The sequence below is a fragment of the Podarcis cretensis genome (genome assembly GCF_951804945.1).
Source record: "Podarcis cretensis genome assembly, chromosome: 4".
Classification (NCBI taxonomy): domain Eukaryota; kingdom Metazoa; phylum Chordata; class Lepidosauria; order Squamata; family Lacertidae; genus Podarcis; species Podarcis cretensis.
The window spans coordinates 4,440,696-4,461,957 of record NC_137173.1 but is presented as its reverse complement, the minus strand read 5'-3'; the positions used below and the strand labels follow the sequence as shown (position 1 = coordinate 4,461,957).

The following is a 21,262-nucleotide window of genomic DNA, read 5'->3' as shown; positions in this document are numbered from 1 at the left end:
ATATCTTCTTTTATTCTATAACTACAACTATAATACAAAACTATATACAGAGCTAAATAGGTCTAAGCATAAATGAATGCTGCACTGATTGTCTGCAGCTGCTCTTAGCAGCAACCTTATCTCTACACACGATCTCTAACACTCAGTCTCTCTCTCTCTCCGACACACTGACTGACTGACTGACTGACTGACTGACTGACTGACTGACTTGGTGCTGGAGCTGAATAAGTAGAAAGCAATACACTGCTCCTCCTCTCTGGAGAATCAGCAGACTCATCAGGAGATTCTTGGATATGGGAGGGGTGAAATCTCCTCAACAACTTCCATTCTGGCCGGGGCTGGTGGGTGCTAGGGTTCAACAAATGGAGGGGCTAGGCTCTCTGTTTCTCCCCGAGAGTGTGGAAAGTCAGGGGGTGTCATTCCTCAGCTCTCTGGGCTCACAGGAAAGCAGGGAAATGAGCTGTGCCTTGTCAATTTGAACACCCCGATTTCTCTGCAGGAGAAGGCCATGGGCAACCGGCCGATGGAGATGATGGACCGGGAGAAAGCCTACATCCCGGAGCTGCAGATCAGCTTCATGGAGCACATTGCCATGCCCATCTACAAGTGAGTCCTTGGGGGGCAGGAGAGGATCGTGGAGGGAGGGGGGCTGCAATCTGGAGTAAAGCTCTGTCTGGCCAAAGTGGTGCATGCGCTGGTTATCTCCTGCTTGGACTACTGCAATGCACTCTATGTGGGGCTACCTTTGAAGGTGACCCGGAAACTACAACTAATGCAGAATGCAGTAGCTAGACTGGTGACTGGGAGTGGCCACCGAAACCACATAACACCAGTCCTGAAAGACCTACATTGTCTCCCAGTATGTTGAACCCCAGTAGGTTGAATCCTGGCAAGACAGAAGTACTGTTTTCGGGGGAAAGGAGGTGGATGGGTGTGGGGGACTCCCTGGTCCTGAATGGGGTAACTGTGCCCCTGAAGGACCAGGTGCGCAGCCTGGGAGTCATTTTGGACTCACAGCTGTCCATGGAGGCACAGGTCAATTCTGTGTCCAGGGCAGCTGTCTACCAGCTCCATCTGGTATGCAGGCTGAGACCCTCCCTGCCCGCAGACTGTATCGCCAGAGTGGTGCATGCTCTAGTTATCTCCCGCTTGGACTACTGCAATGCGTTCTATGTGGGGCTACCTTTGAAGGTGACCCAGAAACTACAACTAATACAGAATGTGGCAGCTAGACTGATGACTGGGAGCGGCTGCCGAGACCATATAACACCGGTCTTGAAAGACCTACATCAGCTCCCAGTACGTTTCCAAGCACAATTCAGAGTGTTGGTGCGGATCTTTAAAGCCCTAAGCGGCCTCAGTCCGGTATACCTGAAGGAGCATCTCCAACTCCATCATTCTGCCCAGACACTAAGGTCCAGCTCCGAGGGCCTTCTGGCAGTTCCCTCCCTGTGAGAAGTGAGGTTACAGGGCACCAGGCAGAGGGCCTTCTTGGTGGTGGTGCCCGTCCTGTGGAACGCCCTCCTGACTTTTAGAAGACATCTGAAGGCAGCCCTGTTTAGGGAAGTTTTTAACGTTTGATGTTTGATCGTGTTTTTAATATTCTGTTGGGAGCCGCCCAGGGTGGCTGGGGAACCCCAACCAGATGGGTGGAGTATGAATAGTAAATTATTATTATTATTATTATTATTATTATTATTATTATTATTAACAAGAAAAGCTGGTCTGCTGGCTGAAGCCAAAGGCCCTAGACCTGCATCCTGTTTCCTGCAATGGCCAACCACATAGATTTGTAGATTTGGAAGGATCCTCCACACAGTTGTTCCACCTCGCCTTCAGCTTGGAATCAACTTGATTCCCTCCCCCTCTTTCCTTTTCCCTTTCTCCTTCTGTGATGGAACTCCTATTTGGGGACTTCCCTGGCTTTTTTCTGGCCCACGTAGGACCAGTCTGGATAGTTGGCCTTGGTGAAGACTTGATGTTTTCATCCCAAAAAAAGTTTTTGATTTGAGTTTCTACTGAAATGAGGCTGCATTTTAATGCTGTATTTTAATCTTGTTCTTAAGTTGTATTTCAATCAATTTGTTTTTATTATTGGTTGTTAGCTGCCCTGAGCCCAGTCTTGGCTGGGGAGGGCGGGGTATAAATAAAATTTATTATTACAGTGGTACCTCGGGATGTGAACGGGATCCGTTCCAGAGCCTCGTTCACATCCTGAAGCGAATGCAACCTGCGTCTGCATGTCTGCGCATGTGCGGGACACGTTTTGCAGCTTCCGTGCATGTGCGTAACGTCATTTTGACCGTCTGCACATGCACGCGTGGCAAAACCCAGAAGTAACGCACTCTGTTACTTCTGGGTCACCGCGGAGCGCAACCCAAAAATACTTAACTTGAAGCACATTTATCCTGAGGTATGACTGTATTAAGGGACGCGGGTGTCGCTGTGGGTTAAACCACAGAGCCTAGGACTTGCCGATCCGAAGGTCGGCAGTTCAAATCCCCGCGACGGGGTGAGCTCCCGTTGCTCGGTCCCTGCTCCTGCCAACCTAGCAGTTTGAAAGCACATCAAAGTGCAAGTAGATAAATAGGTACCGCTCCGGCGGGAAGGTAAACGGTGTTTCTATGCGCTGCTCTGGTTCACCAGACGCGGCTTAGTCATGCTGGCCACATGACCCGGAAGCTGTACGCCGGCTCCCGCAGCCAATAAAGCGAGATGAGCGCCGCAACCCCAGAATCGGCCAAGACTGGACCAGTGTCCGTTCATCGACATGGATGTCGTTGGACCTTCTGTGTCTCTCTTTCTCCCCCCCCCCCCCAGGGTCCTCAACGATCTCTTCCCCAAATCGGCCGAGCTGTACGAGAGGGTGGCCAGCAACCGGGAGCACTGGATGAAAGTCTCGCACAAGTTCACCATCCGGGGCCTCCCCAGCAACAACTCCCTGGACTTTCTGGACGAGGAATACGACCTGCAAACGATGGGCGAGAACAACGGCCTGAAGATGAACGGGTGCCTGGACTCAGAAGACGGGCACATGGAGGCAGAATGACGCCCCCAGGCACCTCCCCACTCGGGGAGGAATCCGGACACACAGAAGTGCAACTTTGCAACCCTGTTCCCTTCCGGGAAAACAATGGGGCTGATTTTGGAAACAAACAAAAAAAGGGGGTTCTTCTTATTTATATATACAATGTGCTCTCCCCGCCGCAGGCATCTCCTTCCATCGCCCCCACCTCCCTCTCCCCACTCCATGCTCCTCCTGTCAGACACCTACGCCTCACCCCACCTCACCCCTCAACACCTCGCAGACCGGCTTCCTCCATGAGGACTAGGAGCCTGCCAGCTTGCTGTCGTTTCTAAGCTTCCTCGCGCAGTTGAGTGGGATGAATGCACGACCCCCCCTGCCCCACACCACCCAACCCACTTGACTCACCCGCTCGTCGTCAGCATCTGGTCAGGCAAAGTCATCTTTGGGTAGCCTGGTGAGATGTGCGTGTGTTCCCCAGCTCTGGTAGCAGAGTCGTTTAGGGCTTTAATTGCTAGATGTGATCAGCAACAGGTAAAACTGCCCTGGCAGAATGCAGCCCACCTAACCCCCCCCCTCCTCTCCTATGCCCAGAAATGCAATTCCTTCTCATACTCTGGGCTGAGAGCTGTTTCACATGGAACTACTGTCTTGCGCCTCTGGTCCCACACACTCAGCAATGCCCACACTGGCTGGCAGTGACCCACCCAGGGGTCTACCTAGAGATGCCAGGGTTGAACCTGGCACTTGCCACCCGCTGCTAAAGGAGAACCACAGAATTGCAGAGTTGGAAGAGACCCCGAGGACTATCTAGTCCAGAGTTTCCCAAATTTGGGTCTCCATCTTTTTTTTTGGACTACAACTCCCATCATCCCTAACTAAGCAGGACCAGTGGTCGGGGATGATGGGAACTGTAGTCCAAAAACGGCTGGAGATCCAAGTTTGGGAAATCCTGTTCTGGCCCAATTCTCGGCTTGAAAGGACACCTTTCTCTTTCGGCATTCTGAACCGAACCAGCCAGGTCTGTAGTCGAAGGAGATCCATTCATCCCCCTTTAGCAAACTGTGGTCCACTGGGTTCAGGCTTCCAGTTTCTTCTCCCTCTTCTTTTGAAACAAAGCGTTCTCGTTCCTGGCATTGAACTTTCAAGTTGCTAAGCCATTCGGAGTACAGGGCCCAAACAGTCGAGTCAGTGGTGGGCTGCCTTCTCTCTCTTCAACCCTGGACAGCTCTACAAATAATTTGGAGGTTAATTCCTCAGGCATCCTCTTGATCCCCGGAAAGGTATTGCTGTTCCTGGATTGGGTCCAGAACAGGCTTCCGGTGCCTGGCAGGCCTTGAATTGCACGACACCGTGGGAGCAGTAACGGGGCTGCTGTTGACAATTTGAAGCCTTTACGGACTGGGCTTGTGGGGCAGGGTGTTAGCAGGTTATGGGGAAAGCAAGAGTTTGCTGGAGAATACAAAGCTCAGACCAGGAAATCAATGCAGGAAACTTGCTAGGTGCATAAAAACTAAACCATGGTTTGGCTTAGCATGCCATCCAAACCCAGGATCTTGATTAAGGCGTTTCCTCCCTGGGGGTGGGCGAGTCCGACAATTCCAGCTTCTCTTAATTTCTCATTTCCCCCAATCTTCAATTCCCCGCATTTTCACATCAGTTTGCAATATCGTCCTCGTGAAACGCCATCGCCGTTTCAGCGCAGATTCCCCCCCCCCGTGTGAATATTTTTGTACGCGATTTTGCCCAACGTGCACTTTTGCAAATTATTTTCACCGATATACACAGTTTGAAGCGCACGTCGGCTGAGCGTGGGGATCTTTGTACGCTAGGCTTGGCTGGAGAGTGGATCTGCAAAATTCAGAGAAGTGCAGATTTTGAAAGGTAGCTGTGCTTCAGTTTATGTATTGCTTTGGAAACTGTAAATTAAGTAGATTCACCTTGCAATGTGAATTGAATTTCTCCCTCACCCCTATTCATCCATAACCACAATCAGTAGCCAAGGTTTGACCGATGGTTACAAGTTGTTAAGGTGGAGAGATCTAACCTATTGTCCCACCTTCAGATGACGCACTCAGCCAAATGCAAAGGCAACTGGTGTTCAGAAGCATCACTGCCTCTAACCTTGCAGGCAGACCACATCCATCGAGGCTAGTGGTTATTGATAGCTGTCTCCATGAATTTGTCCAATCCTCTTTTAAAGCCATCTAGGATAGTGGTCATTGTTGCCTCCTGTGGCAGGGAGTTCCATAGATAACTATCCAATACCCAAATATGGCTGGGACTTCTGGGTTGAGGAATGTCAGGCTCAAAGAAGCGGTGCGATTTTATAGAAACATAGAACTGTGAATTCAGGAGGGACCCCTCAGGGTCATTTAGTCCAACCCCCACCTACACACGAATTTCAACTGGATCGTACATGACAGATGGCCCTCCAATCTCTGCTTAAAAACCTCCCAGGAAGGAGATGGCCACCAGGTCTTGTGGGAGACAGTTCCACTGTCGAACAGCTCTTGCCATCAGAAAGTTCTTCCTGATGTTAAGTCGGACTCTCCTTTCTTGTAACTTGAAGCCGTGGGTTCGAGTCCTACCCTCCAGATCAGGAGAAAACAAACTTGCTCCATTTTCCATGTGACAGCCCTTGAGATATTTGAAGATGGCTGTCATATCAGTCTCCTCTCTTCCAGGCTAAACATACCTAGCTCCTTCAACAGTTCCTCATCAGGCTTGGTTTTCAGACTCTTGATCATCTTGGTCGCCCTCCTCTGCACCCGTTCCAGCTTGTCAACATCCTTCTTAAATTGTGGTGCCCCAGATTGGACACAGGACTCCAGGTGTGACTTGACCAAGGCAGAATAGAGTTGGACTATGACTTCCCTTGACCTGGACACAGAACCGATAGCCTCCTCCATGAATTTGTCTGATCCTCTTTTAAAGCCATCTAGGTTCATGGCCATTGCTGCCTCCTGTGGCAGAGAGTTCCATAGTTTAACTATCCAGCACCCAAGTATGGCTGGGACTTCTGGGTTGAAGGATGCCAGGCTAAAAGAAGAAAGGGTGTGATTTGCATTCCTGATGCTGCCGAAGGCCTTTTTGCGCTCGCTAAATTGCCATTTCGAAAGCCGCTTGGCAGAGAATCTCAGGACGAGGAGCAAAGCCAGAGAGGCATGTTGCAGCAGTGCTAAGGCAGCATGATTCCCACCCTCTCCCCTCTTTCTCTTAAAAGTGATGGGCAGAGGGATGATTCCTTGCTTGAGTCTCCACTCTGGACCAAACACAAGAACAGAGTGATGAATAGCTGGAAATGATAGCTGTAGGGTGCCACTCCTGAAAACTTGTTTAAGAACCTAGGATGAACCTGCTGGACCAGGCCGATGGCCCATCTGGTCCAGCACCCTCTTCTCACAGTGGCCAGCCGGGTGCCTGCGGGCAGGATTTGAACTCAAGTGCAATTCCCTCCCCTCCTGCATTTGCCAGCAGCCGGTGGCTGTGCGAGTGCCCAAAGCACATGGGGGGGGGGGGTTCCCTTCAAAATACCAAATTTTAAAAACCAGATCTCTGCTGAAACTGGCCTTGTTTTGGGAAAGTTTTGTGGGCGCTGAAAATCACCTTCCCATCCCTGTCTCCCCTGCTTTCTTTGCATCTCTCTGCGCCAAAGATGCTTTTTTTAAAAAAATAATATTTATTAACAATTTAAACACTACAAAAAATAAAAACAATACAATACAACACAAAAACACTACACAACACCAACACATTTAAACTAACAAAACAAAACAAAACAAAAACAATTTAAAACACATCAAATAATTTCAGTATCTTATCTTTCATTCACTTATTTCCGCGACCTCCTCACACCTCCCATTTTGTACTCCACTTCTGTTAACTGTTTCAGCAATTCCTTTCCATCTTTCTCTGTTTTCTATCCTATAATTATCTTAACACATTCTAAGCTTATTTTTTCCTTTGATACTCTATTAATCTATTTATACTTAATTCCTTATAACATTTCTACTAAAGCCATATAACTTCATTCCAACATTTTTCTAACATTCATTAATTCTGCAGTATTTCCGTAAATAATCTTTAAACTTTTTCCAGTCTTCTTCCACCGACTCTTCTCCTTGGTCTCGGATTCTGCCAGTCATTTCCGCCAGCTCCATATAGTCCATCAACTTCATCTGCCATCTCTGCGCCAAAGATGTTGGCACTTTCCCAAACCACCTCCCTTCTCCCTGCGGGCCCCTCTCTGCCTGCTGGCGATACGGCGGTCCACATGTCTTTTTTTTGCCGAGGCGTTTGCAAAGAAAGTCCCGTGGCATACCTGGGCCATGGAGGTTCGATCGCAGTGTGGGAATATGAGGCCGAGAACCACCTCGAGGGCAAAGAGAGGGGACATGGCACGGAGAAGGAGCATAAATGGGCACCGGCGGAGTTTTTTGGCAGCGTCATAGAATTTGTCTACTTGGAAGGGCCCCCTAATGCTCATCTAGTCGACCCCTTGCAAAGCAGGAACGAGTTACTTTCAAATGAGCTGTTTTCAAAAAGGGTATCAAAGTTAGAGAGTGGGGTCTCCTCCTTCGCTTGAAGAAGAGAAAGCCCCCATCCATACCCATCCTGTTTGTAACTCTGGACATTCTGAATCACAGAATTGTAGAGCTGGATGGCACATCCAGAGGCCACGTAGTCCAACCCCCTTGCCATGCAGAAATGTCAAAGTTCACATTCTCAATCGGACATTTGAGCTCTGTCCGTTGACAACGTCATCTTTACAGCCTCGAGCATTAATGCGCTAGACCAGTCTTTGCCCACCAGGAGTTTGGGACTACAACGACCATCGTCCTCAGCCATCCCCTCTGTGCTGGCAGGGGCTGATGGACATTGTAGTACATAACACCTGAAGGGCGCCTGGTTGGCAAATGGATGCCCTAGTTCTGCAGCCGGTTTCATTTTGCACTCGCGCACGGTCCCTTTTGCAACGCGGCTCACACGAATCTTTGCTGAGATTTCCTTGGCTTTCTGCACCGGCTGGTTCCCGTCGTCACTGCCAGTTTCTATCTTTGGGAAAAAACGGGTCTTTTTCGGTATCAGTCCTCTCTCACTCAAACAACAACGCAAGGGCTCCCGAGAACCATTCAAGTGTTACACATTTATTACAAAATAAAAATAATAATAAAAATGGCGATCCTCTGCCCCCTCCCTGCCTCCCCGCGAGTGACAGGAGTCTCTGTGCGAATCCTGCTGCATAGTTGTCCTGTATTTAATAACAACACCACAAAGAGCAACGCCGAGGTGTCCTGTGTGACACTGGTGTTTGCCCATTGCGGCCATATCCTTACTGGTTTTAACGTGGGTGGGTGTGTTGTCATGTGTGTGTGTGTGTGTGTGTGTGTATCTGCAGATATATATATACACAATATATATCCCAACATGTAGATACTGTTTGAGAGAGTCAGGTCAGTAGGGATATTCTCTTTGCGTGGGGCGGGGGGGGAGAACCGTGTTAAAAAATATTTCCAATTTGCTTTCCTGTCTTTTCTTAATGATAGTTGATTCATTCTGGGTTTTTTGGGAGGGGGGCTGGCTGCCTCCTTTTCCTCCCCTGAATAGATGTGAAGGGGCAAAAACGAGGATTCTCTTTTCCTAATAAATTTCATATGCAGATCTCTGGAGTCTCTGGTCCTTATTTATTCAATGCATTCATGTCTTGCCCCTTTCTCCAAGGAGCTCAAGTTAATGCACATGGGCCTCCCACCCTCCTAATTTAATCCCTACAACAACTCTGTGAGTGTGATGGCCTGGGATTCAGACTCGGATGCTGAACCTGAGGGATCCCAGCCTGCACAGGATTCCCAGCCCCCAGAAGCAGCTGAGCCGGGGCTGGGACATGAGCCTGAAGGGTCCTCACCTGTGCTGGATCCTCAGGTGCAGGCACCAGCTGAGCCTGGTCTGGCTCCTGAAGTGATGGAGGACCCATTGCCTGCAGGTGCTCCACTCTCAGCCCCGTCAGAGGAAGCTGAGGTTGCCTCTGGGTCCGGTAACCCTCCAGCCACTCCTGAGCTGCAGAGGCTCAGGGCAGAGAGGCGGAGGGAACTAAGTTCCTGCAGGAGGAGTGCTTGCCTCCAGGCCAGGAGAGGCTATTCACCAGAAGATTAGGGCCACCCTATACCTCGGGGCGGGACGCAGGTGGCGCTGTGGGTTAAAGCCTCAGCGCCTAGGACTTGCCGATCGAAAGGTCGGCGGTTCGAATCCCTGCGGCGGGGTGCGCTCCCGCTGCTCGGTCCCAGCACCTGCCAACCTAGCAGTTCGAAAGCACCTCCGGGTGCAAATAGATAAATAGGGACCGCTTACCAGCGGGAAGGTAAACGGCGTTTCCGTGTGCGGCTCTGGCTCTGGCCAGAGCAGCGATGTCACGCTGGCCACGTGACCCGGAAGTGTCTCCGGACAGCGCTGGCCCCTGGCCTCTTAAGTGAGATGGGCGCACAACCCCAGAGTCTGTCAAGACTGGCCCGTACGGGCAGGGGTACCTTTACCTTTTACCTTTTTATACCTCGGGGCAGATAAAAGCCGGCAAGCCCCAGTCCCCAGTTGTGGGAGCAACATTGTTGGTTGCTAGTTCCTGCCTGAGCTCCTGACCCGTCCTGGCTCCCTGCTTGCAAGCCTGTTCCTAACTTCACCCAACTCCCTGCCCTGCACCCAGCTTCAGCTACAACGGACTGCCTCCACGTTGCACCTTTGACCACGGACCGGACTTGGACCTCGCCTCTCGGGTAACCCACGGGACCAGCACAGCGAGGTAGGTCAAACTGAGAGGCAGTGACCGGCCGAAGACCAAATTCCAGCCCAAGTGGGGGATTTGAATCCTGGTCTCTGGCACTCTAATCGCTACACCACACAGAGTTGTTGTTGTTCTTTTACAGTCCAGAGGAAAGGTGGTGGGTGGAGCTTTTCATGTACATGTGAAAAGGATCTAGGAGTCTTGGTTGACTACAAACTTGACATGAGCCAACAGTGTGACGCAGCAGCTAAAAAAGCCAATGCAATTCTGGGCTGCATCAATAGGAGTATAGCATCTAGATCAAGGGAAGTAATAGTGCCACTGTATTCTGCTCTGGTCAGACCTCACCTGGAGTACTGTGTCCAGTTCTGGGCACCACAGTTCAAGAAGGACACTGACAAACTGGAACGTGTCCAGAGGAGGGCAACCAAAATGGTCAAAGGCCTGGAAACGATGCCTTATGAGGAACGGCTAAGGGAGCTGGGCATGTTTAGCCTGGAGAAGAGGAGGTTAAGGGGTGATATGATAGCCATGTTCAAATATATAAAAGGATGTCACATAGAGGAGGGAGAAAGGTTGTTTTCTGCTGCTCCAGAGAAGCGGACACGGAGCAATGGTTCCAAACTACAAGAAAGAAGATTCCACCTAAACATTAGGAAGAACTTCCTGACAGTAAGAGCTGTTCGACAATGGAGTTTGCTGCCAAGGAGTGTGGTGGAGTCTCCTTCTTTGGAGGTCTTTAAGCAGAGGCTTGACAACCATATGTCAGGAATGCTCTGATGGTGTTTCCTGCTTGGCAGGGGGTTGGACTCGATGGCCCTTGTAGTCTCTTCCAACTCTATGATTCTATGATTCTATGATTTTATTATCCCATGCAGCAGGGAGTTCCCCTGGTTACAGTGGGTGGAGGTGCAGGTGGGTGGCCAGGATTACAATGAACTAACATGCACTTCTCTTGGGACCTGGAAGAATCTGCTTTCATTCTACAGTGGTGCCTTGGTTCTCAAATTTAATCCGTTCCCGAAGCCTGTTCCAAAACCAAGGCGTGCTTTCCCATAGAAAGGATAGCAAAACGGATTAATCCGTTCCAGACTTTTAAAAACAACCCCTAAAACAGCCACTTAACATGGATTTTACTATCTAAAGATCATTGATCCCTAAAATGAAAGCAATAACGGTGTACTGCAATCACAGAATCAATCAGTAGATGAACTGGGTTCCACACAGTCACAAAAACAACAAAAAGAGCCGCAACAACAAAATCGCAAAATAAATAGGAACAACAGACAGAACTCAGCGTAACACTCACAATGGAAGTGTGGCACTCCAAACGGAGCACATTCGGCTTCCCAAAAAAAGTTCACAAACCGGAACACTTACGGCACTTCCGGGTTTGCAGTGTTTGGGTTCCAAGTTGTTTGAGTACAAAGGAGTTTGAGAACCAAGGTACCACTGTATTATCCCCTTTATTTTCATTATTAAACCCTTATTTCTTTTACTATGCATTCTGTTTAAAATCATTCCTTTCCCTTATTGCAGGGGTGTCCAAACTTTTTTCAAAGAGGGCCAGATTTAATGAAGTGAACATGTGTGAGGGCCGACCAAAGCTGTTGAACTTTTTTGGGGATTGAACTTGTTGAGCATTTTTTACAATTTTACCCCAGGAAATAAACTGCCACAGGGGCCCCTGAAACGGACTTTGGACATGCCTGCCTTACTGCAATTTATTCCCACTTCCCTCTGCTCTCAAGGGAGAGCTGTCTCCCCTCCTGCACCCCAAAAATTTACAGGGAAATGCTAGAGGAAAGTTGGGGGTCAATGCACCTCTTTATGAGAAACTAGCATCCTAAAGGCATTTCTTGGAGGTAAAATCCTAAGCGGAAGCATTAAAAAGAACCAAAATGAGAGACTTTCTAATGGCAGAGATAATTAAGCTTGAACAACTGCATAAACGAACTGGAAACAAAACAAAAATACAGCAACATAATGCAGGAAAGATTTGAATTGCAAGCATTAGGAACTGAGAAAATATCCATCTAAATGCAATACTCAAACAAAAAATTATATGAATTTGGTTACAAAAATTCAACATTATTAGCATATAAATTGAAACAGCGAAATCTCCAAAATAGAACCAACTCTGTAAAAGTGAGCAGTGGGTCACAAATATTCAACTCTAGATTAGAAAAGAATTCAAATTATTTTACAATAAACTATATACAAAGGAAAATTTGAACATGGATTCAATCCAATAATATCTAGAAACTAAGAGGTCGGAGAAAATCACCAGTGAACAAAAACAATTCTTGGTAACACCAGTGGAGGATATTTATTGAGCCATTAAGAAACGTAAACCACATAGAGCACCATGAATGGCCTACCGGGATATTTTTTTATTATTTTTATCAAATGCCCCATGTGCAAAGACAAATAGAAGGGCAGGGCCTAAGTAGTGAAAAGATTCTAGAATTGTTGTGATATTAAGACCAAGTAAAGACCCAGAAAATCATATAGGACTACCTTGTGTAATAGCCTCCCTAGATGTTCACAAGGCTTTTGACAAAGTTAATTGGGATTATTCATTCAAATTACAATCATACCTCGGGTTACAGATGCTTCAAGTTGCGTTTTTTCGGGTTATGGACCGCCGAAACCTAGAAGTACTGAAACGGGTTACTTCCAGGTTTCAGCGGTCGCACATGCACAGAAACGCTAAAGCATGCTTTGCGCATGCGCAGAAGCACCAAATCACAGCCTGCTTATGCGCAGATGTGCCGCTGTGGGTTGAGAACGCTGCAGGTTGCAAACATGCATCCCACACGGATCACGTTCGCAATCCGAGCGTCCACTGTATTATCTAAAATGAACTTTGCAAATGAATTTATATTTACATTATAGCAGTATTTCGGGGGTGCGGACAAGATTCAGGATGCCTAAGCATACCAAGAGACACCAAACAAGAAGGCCCCTTATCAACTCTCTTATTTGCCCTCCCAATGGAACCATTGGCAGATGCTCTCCAAACAACTCAGAAAATAAAATGAATATTAAGAAATGGACACAGAATACCTCATTGCTAATGATATCGCACTGGTGGTCTCAGACCCACATGTCGGAGGCCGTCAGCGAAATTGAAGCATTTGTGAAAATAGCTGGCCTGTCCGCCAGTAAAACAAATTTGGAACCGGAAAGTTTAGTGAATGGTCACAGAAATCGGACAGCGAGAAATATTCGAACGTACATGCCTTACAGGCCTTCAAAGTAGGCCCCCTCTGATACAATGCACCATTGACAACGTTCGTAGAACAGTTGGAAATTTCTGGAGAAGTCCGCTTTTCGTACTGCTTTCAGTTCCCTCGTCGCAACAGCTTGGACGCTCAGAGGTGATGGCAATGATGATGGTCATTGTATTTCTGGAAAAAGAAAGAAATCAGGTGGGGCCAGGTTGGGAGAATGTGGAGGGTGGGACAACTCAGTAACCTCAGTAACTATTTCACGCAGAATATGCGATTCTTCCGCCATCATTTGGATGGACAAATGCCGATCGATAACTCGCTGACTCTGTCAACATTTGCCGCCGTTCTGCTTGTCGGTGGTCTGCCAGACCGAGGGTCATCTTCGATGGTTTGCCGTCCTTCACAAAAATTCTTAAAGCACTCATACACTGTCTTTCCAGTTCCAGCTTCATCTCCATATGCAATTGAGCATCTCATGAGTTTCCGATGTTGATTGTATGTTTGAATATTTCTCGCTGCCCGATTTCTATGACCATTCCCCGATCTTTCCGGTCACACCTTGTATTACGTTTGAATGTCCCCTCAGAAGCACAAGCCAAGAAACAAACTGAAAGGAGTTTTAAGCTCTGCCCACAATATAGTAAATATTTGGGAATCAACATCACAAAATCATGGGCAGAATTATTTCAAGTTAACTTTTTACCCGTGCTGAAAAGTGTTCAAGGGGATCTTGAAAGATAAATATTCACAAACTTTTTATTGATAATAATCAGCTAAATAGTCAATACAACTGTGTAACATGCAGAAAACAGCATTTTTAGAGAAATCAAAGACTGGAACTAAGGGAAGTCGGGGGGTGGGGGTGGGTGGGTTCTGTGGGGGGGAGGGAGAGGGAGGAAGGGGAAAAGGGGAAAAATAAGGATGATATGTTTCTGGATAATATGTTTTGTTTTAATTTTGAATAAAAAAGTTATTTTTAAAAAAGGGGGGATCTTGAAAGATGGTCCAAAGATTTCTATCCCTTGGGTGAGTTAGGCAGCAGCAGTCAAAATGATATTACCAAAAAAAATATTTTCGTCCCAAACTGTACCTATATGTATTTCAGCAAAGACCCTCAAGAAAAGGCAAGAAAAAAGAAAAAAGATTGCGAGCTTAATTAATCGGGGCAAGAGATCTAGACTGCAATGAACTGTATTGTATCAAGATTCCCAGAAGGGGAGCATGTACAGTGGTGCCCCGCAAGACGAATGCCTCGCAAGACGAAAAACCCGCTAGACGAAAGGGTTTTCTGTTTTTCGAGGTGCTTCGCAAGACGAATTTCTCTATGGGCTTGCTTCGCAAGACGAAAACGTCTTGCGAGTCTTGCGATTTTTTTCGCTCCCCCCCCCCCTTTTCTAAGCCGCTAATAGCCGCTTTGCCGCTAAGCCGCTAATAGCCGCTAAGCCGCTAATAGCGCTAAGCCGCTAATAGGGTTGCTTCGCAAGACGAAAAAACCGCTAGATGAAGAGACTCGCGGAACGGATTCTTTTCGTCTTGCGAGGCACCAATATGTTCCGTCCTCACGTGGGACTTCTCAGTCAGAGACAGCTTCGTGCAACTCTGATTGTCCTCTAGCAGCTTAACAGGTCCCTTGCTCACCAACCCAAAGTCCTTCACGAGTTGATCCAGCCAGGCAACCTCTCGGGATGCTTTTGTAGCTGCGACGTACTCTGCTTCTGTGGAAGACAATGCAACACAGTTCTGTTTATAACTACCCCATGCAACAGGTCCATCCCCAAACATAAACACTTATCCACCTTCAGGCAGGTAGCTCTGTTGCTCTGACACAGTCAAAATATATATAAAAAAGTTTAAATATGTCCAGTAGCACCATAGAGACCAACTAAGTTTGTTCTCGGTACAAACTATGGGTAGGCAAACTAAGGCCCGGGGGCCAGATCTAGTCCATTCACCTTCTAAATCTGGCCCACGGAAGGTCCGGGAATCAGCGTGTTTTTACATGAGTAGAATGTTTTTGTTTTTTTTTAAATACTATTTATTAAAGTTTTAAAGGTTACAGAAAGAAAAAGTAAAAATACCACATTAAACAGAAACAAAACAACACATCACAATATGAAAAAACAGAGAAATAAAATCCATTAGAAACGAAAAAGCAAAGAAAAATACAGCAAATCTTCTCATTACTTATCTTTCATTAGCTTATTTCCTTGACCTCCTCACACCTCCCTTTTTTGTATTCTAGATCAATTATCCATTTCAGCAAATCCTTTCCCTCTTTTAAAATTTTAGTCCTGTAATTTATCTTAATATAATGTAACTTTACTTTTCCTCCTTTCACCAATTAACAGTCAGTTATTCCCAAATCCTTTATATCATTCCTGCTAAAATCGTATAATATTATTCCAACATCCTTCTAACATTCATTAATTTTACAATGTTTCTGTAAATAGTCTTTACATTTCTTCCAATCTTCCTCCACCGACTCTTCTCCCTGGTCTCGGATTCTGCCAGTCATTTCCACCAGTTCCATGTAGTCCATCACCTTCATCTGTCATTCTTCCCGGGTGGGTAGATCTTGTGTCTTCCAGTACTTTGCAATAAGTATTCTTGCTGCTGTTGTGGCATACATAAAGAAATGTGTCCTTTTATTTAAAATGCATCTCTGGGTTATTTGTGGGGCATAGGAATTCGTTCATCCCACCCCCCAAAAATATATAGTCTGGCTCCCCACAAGGTCTGAGGGACAGTGGACTGGCCCCCTGCTGAAAAAGTTTGCTGACCCTGGTATAAGTTTTGGTGTGTATCTGAAGAAGTGTGCACGCACACAAAAACTTATACCAGGGCTCACCAAAAATTTTCAGCAGGGGGTCAGTCCACTGTGCTTCAGACCTTGTGGGGGACCAGACTATATTTTGGGGAAAGAAAGAAAAAAGAACGAATTCCTATGCCCCACAAATAACCCAGAGATGCATTTCAAATAAAAGCACACATTCTACTCATGTAAAAACACGCTGATTCCCGGACCATCTGCGGGTCGGATTGAGAAGGCGATTGAGCCGGATCCGGCCCCCTGGGCCTATAGGTTATACACCCCATAGTATGTACAGGGCGGGGCTTGACACTGATTGGCAGCTGTTGGCCATCAGAGGGTTGAGGGTTGGGGTAGGGCAGGAGTTTGGGCTAATGGGCAGGCAGGCGTCCCAAGAGGCTCGCAGCCCGAGTGGCCGGCGGCGGCTTCAGGGGGCGGTCCCTGGGACCAGAGGCGGGGCTTGAGGGGGGCTTGATTGGCGGCGGAGCGTTCAGAATCAGAACCGAGTGACAGTTGGAGCTCTGGGGAGGGGCCCGTTGCCGGGAGACACCCGAGGGGGGCAAAAGCCGCTGGAGGCCGGGAATGTGGCCCCCTTTGCCTCGGCCAGGGCAGGGCATGTCGGTCCCGGTGGTGCTGGCCCTGCTCCTTCTCCTCCTTGGCCCAGGTGGGTAAAAAGTGGGGGGGGGTTCAAGGGGGAGACCCTCCCCTCCCCTGTCTCTCCTTCTGTGGATCCCAGCTGAGGAGCTCCAGGGGTCCATACATGCTCAGGTTGTTTATTTGTCTCCTGTCCTATATATTGCATTTATATACACCACTTTTTCCTCCCCAAGGAACTCAACATTTACCGTATTTTCCGCTCTATAAGACGCACCAGACCACAAGACGCACCTAGTTTTTGGAGCAGTAAAACAAGAAAAAAAATATTCTGAATCCCAGAAGTGAAAGCAGCGATCCCTCTTGTTGTTCTGGTTTCTGGGACAGCTGCGCAGCCTGCATTCGCTCCATAAGACGCACACACATTTCCCCTTACTTTTTAGGAGGGGAAAAGTGAGTCTTATACAGCAAAAAATGCGGTAATCCCCACACCAGCCCTGTGAGTTAGGCTAGGCAGATAGGACTGGATAGGATCCCCCTCAACAATCTGCTGATACTTGCAGCTTATGTCTTTAATCTCTGACATTTCATTATTAATTTTTATATTTTGCTGGAAGCTGCCCAGAGTGGCTGGGGAAACAAAGCCAGATGGGCGGGGTATAAACAACAAAATAACAACAACAATAATTAGGCTGCTTACCGGGCTAGACTTTGTTTGGATAAATGTGACAGTATTTGGAATGAGTTTATACAAAATGTAGTAGGCTATTAATGTTTACATTAAGGTTACCAGACGTCCCCGTTTCCCGGGGACAGTCCCCAGATTTACAAATCAGTCCCCATACAAAATCCATTGAAGTTGAAAAGTGTCCGTGGATTAATTGAAAAAAATCTGGTAACCTTAATTTACATGTGTATTAGGATAATAATATCAAATTTATAAAATAATGTATGGATTAGGGTATTTTTCATATATATTCATATATATATATATATTTCTACACATTTTTTGTGCCGTTTTATATTTCTTCTCTTCTCTTTGTATCACTGTATTTCTTTAAAATTGAACCATTTTCAATAAAATATTAATACCCCCCCCCCCCAAAAAAGGCTAGGTTGAGAGGCAGTTGCTGGGCCCCAACATCACACCTGGAGAGCTTCATGAGTATTGCATCTAGATCAAGGGAAGTAATAGTGCCACTGTATTCTGCTCTGGTCAGACCTCACCTGGAGTACTGTGTCCAGTTCTGGGCCCCACAGTTCAAGAAGGACACTGACAAACTGGAACGTGTCCAGAGGAGGGCAACCAAAATGGTCAAAGGCCTGGAAACGATGCCTTATGAGGAACGGCTAAGGGAGCTGGGCATGTTTAGCCTGGAGAAGAGGAGGTTAAGGGGTGATATGATAGCCATGCTCAAATATATAAAAGGATGTCACATAGAGGAGGGAGAAAGGTTGTTTTCTGCTGCTCCAGAGAAGCGGACACGGAGCAATGGCTCCAAACTACAAGAAAGAAGATTCCACCTAAACATTAGGAAGAACTTCCTGACAGTAAGAGCTGTTCGACAGTGGAATTTGCTGCCAAGGAGTGTGGTGGAGTCTCCTTCTTTGGAGGTCTTTAAGCAGAGGCTTGACAACCATATGTCAGGAGTGCTCTGATGGTGTTTCCTGCTTGGCAGGGGGTTGGACTCGATGGCCCTTGTGGTCTCTTCCAACTCTATGATTCTATGACGGCCAAGTGCGAAGATTTGAACCCTGGTCTTTCAGGTCCTAGCCCAACACTTCTAACCACCACACCACTGCTACCTTGTGTTGGCTCTGGAGCAGATAAAATAAGAAACCCAAGAGTGTCTCTGAGCAACTACAGAGCGTTATATAATTAAGAAATAAGGGTGAACTGGTCCAGAGCTCCCAGCCAATCAGGAAAGGCGTTCCAAGTAATTTTCAGCATCATCTGCCCTGCCTCTCTGGCTCCAAAGGCAGTGTGCTTATGGCAAGTCGCTGAACACACTTTTTGCCCTTTGAAAAACTGCTTTTCTTCCCAGGACTTATGGAAGCCTCTAAATACCTTTACTCCGAAGTGGTGATCCCACAAACGCTTGATCCGAAATCTGGCTTCTCCACTAAGGTAATTTTGCTGACACGCCACCTGTCCGAACTCATCGATCGATTGCCTACCTCACCTCGTAATACCCCAGGGGTGACTGAATGCTTTTTTGGGTGGCGTGTAATCTGCGGAACTCCCTGCCACTGGAGACAGGGATGGACACCGACTTGGGTGGCTTTAAAAGGGGATTAGGCAAATTCACGGGGTGAGGGGAGGGCTATCGAGGGTGACTAGCTGCTATGGCTATGCTCCCTTCACATTTTGAGGCCGTGATGATTTTGAGGTGAAAAGTAGGAGCAGCAGGTTTGATTTGGGGGGAGCCCTGCTCTCAACACCTACTCACTGCTGCCCTTTGCGAGACAGGGATGAGGTAGGGTACCAGTAGAGTTGTGGGCATATAGCCCAAGCCCCTGTATCGGGGGGATGGCTCCATTCCTTGTGGGCAGGGCCGGATTGAGGTTTGATGAAGGTCATGGGGCCCTTTATATTTCCAGCTGTCCTTTGTCAAGAACAAATGGTCGCTGTTTTTGTGTTGAATATATGTTGTTGTTGTTGTTTAGTCGTTTAGTCGTGTCCGACTCTTTGTGACCCCATGGACCAGAGCACGCCAGGCACTCCTGTCTTCCACTGCCTCCCGCAGTTTGGTCAGACTCATGCTGGTAGCTTCGAGAACACTGTCCCACCATCTCGTCCTCTGTCGTCCCCTTCTCCTTGTGCCCTCCATCTTTCCCAACATCAGGGTCTTTTTCCAGGGAGTCTTCTCTTCTCATGAGGTGGCCAAAGTCTTGGAGCTTCAGCTTCACGACCTGTCCTTTCAGTGAGCACTCAGGGCTGATTTCCTTCAGAATGGAGAGGTTTGATCTTCTTGCAGTCCATGGGACTCTCAAGAGTCTCCTCCAGCACCAGAATTCAAAAGCATCCATTCTTCGGCCATCAGCCTTCTTTATGGTCCAGCTCTCACTTCCATACATCACTACTGGGAAAACCAGAGCTTTAACTAGACGGACCTTTGTTGGCAAGGTGATGTGTTGAATATATATGCTAGATGGTAATTTATGGACCTAATAGGTCTCTAAAGCCATTTGCACATGTGACCATGCAACCAGTCCATGCAGAATGTAGGCATCCTATATATAGAAAGGAGCAAACCAGTGATATTTTAGGGAGCAGGCTAGCAGGCGGGGCCCATGACTTACATCATAGGAGCCTACACAACACAAAACACTGTTGCTGTTTTTTTTTTAAATTATTATTATTATTATTATCTTATATTTTTGAAATGTACACCCAGTATTTTTTCCTTTAAATTTTTTTGGGGCCCCCAAGAGAGTGGGGCCCTAAGCTATAGCTTGTTTAGCTTATACGTAAATCCGGCACTGCCCCCACCATGACCCTGCCCTGCCCTCCAGACTGCAGTTCCAGGCAGCAGCAGAGGACAAAGGCGGAAGGAGGCTTTTATTTTATTTTATTTTTTTCTGAGGAAGGTGATCTAAACAGCATTCGGTATTCTGTACTGGGCCAACCAAGCAATGCCCTGCTTCCAGATGCTAGGTAAAGGTAAAGGTAAAGGTACCCCTGCCCGTACGGGCCAGTCTTGACAGACTCTGGGGTTGTGCGCCCATCTCACTTAAGAGGCCAGGGGCCAGCGCTGTCCGGAAACACTTCCGGGTCACGTGGCCAGCGTGACAAAGCTGCATCTGGCGAGCCAGAGCCGCACACGGAAACGCCGTTTACCTTCCTGCTGGTAAGCGGTCCCTATTTATCTACTTGCACCCGGAGGTGCTTTCGAACTGCTAGGTTGGCAGGCGCTGGGACCGAGCAGCGGGAGCGCACCCCGCCGCAGGGATTCGAACCGCCGACCTTTCGATCGGCAAGCCCTAGGCGCTGAGGCTTTAACCCACAGCGCCTAAGGCTTTGTTAATTGTTAAAAGCAGCAGTTCTAAATATGGACTCTAGGGGGCGAGATCACACAATGCCCAGATGGGGGCGGACAGCAATTAATAACATTCCCAGTATCTGCAATAAAAACCCCTTAAAGAAAGAAAGAAAAACCTCAATCCAAAATGAAGGACAGTTTTGAGTGTGTATTACTGCTTTTTTAAGACTAAGAGAGGGAACTAAAGAATAGTAGCAATTCTATTATGGAAGTATACAGAATAGACTAATTGTAGACGTAATTTGTATGTGTGTATGTATATATATATATATATATATATATATATATATATTTCATTTGTATCCTTTAGAGAGAAGTGTCTTATGTAATTAGAATTGAAGGATCTGACAGAACCATTCACCTTCGACAGAAGTAAGTGGTTGCTTTTTTCATAGCAAAATGTCAATAGGAACGTTCTGTTGGAATGACGAGCAGAAGTGGCAATAATCAGAAATCGTTTGCTGAGTCTAGATGCAGCATTTTGCAAGTACACCCTGCGTTTCTAATGCAAGCTTTCTATTTGCAGATTCTTTATATTTCGAAATATGCCTGTTTACTCCTTTAATACAGAAGGAAAACGTCAAGTGCAGAACCCATATATCCAGGTTCATTTTATTCATATTTTTAGAAGGGCAAAGATGACATTAAACATGGATTATTTTCATATATATAGAGTGAGATTTAATATCTGGAGTCTGGGGCCCAAGTTGATGCCACTGGCCCACACCTTTCTCAGTGGCTCATTCATTCTTTTCTTCCAGAAAAGGGAGATCTCCC

General features: G+C 47.1%; 2 protein-coding genes across 4 annotated transcripts in view; both read left to right on the top strand.

The window, feature by feature from the left end:
* The window catches only part of PDE2A (phosphodiesterase 2A), a 392,093-nt gene extending 386,199 nt beyond the window's left edge, over positions 1-5,894 (top strand). Inside the window, exons 30-31 of one of the 3 annotated variants that reach the window (XM_079973519.1) lie at positions 500-606; positions 2,821-5,894. In XM_079973519.1, the coding sequence (XP_079829645.1) occupies positions 500-606; positions 2,821-3,049 (336 nt within the window). In that variant the 3' untranslated portion in view covers positions 3,050-5,894. The remainder of the gene's footprint in view (positions 1-499; positions 607-2,820) is intronic. The other 2 variants (XM_079973520.1, XM_079973521.1) reach the window with 2 other exon arrangements.
* A 10,459-nt stretch (positions 5,895-16,353) lies between these two features.
* The window catches only part of LOC307215101 (disintegrin and metalloproteinase domain-containing protein 21-like), a 49,851-nt gene continuing 44,942 nt past the window's right edge, over positions 16,354-21,262 (top strand). Inside the window, exons 1-4 of the mRNA XM_079974280.1 lie at positions 16,354-16,512; positions 18,488-18,570; positions 20,796-20,857; positions 21,012-21,090. Coding sequence (XP_079830406.1) covers positions 16,431-16,512; positions 18,488-18,570; positions 20,796-20,857; positions 21,012-21,090 — 306 coding nt within the window. The 5' untranslated portion in view covers positions 16,354-16,430. The remainder of the gene's footprint in view (positions 16,513-18,487; positions 18,571-20,795; positions 20,858-21,011; positions 21,091-21,262) is intronic.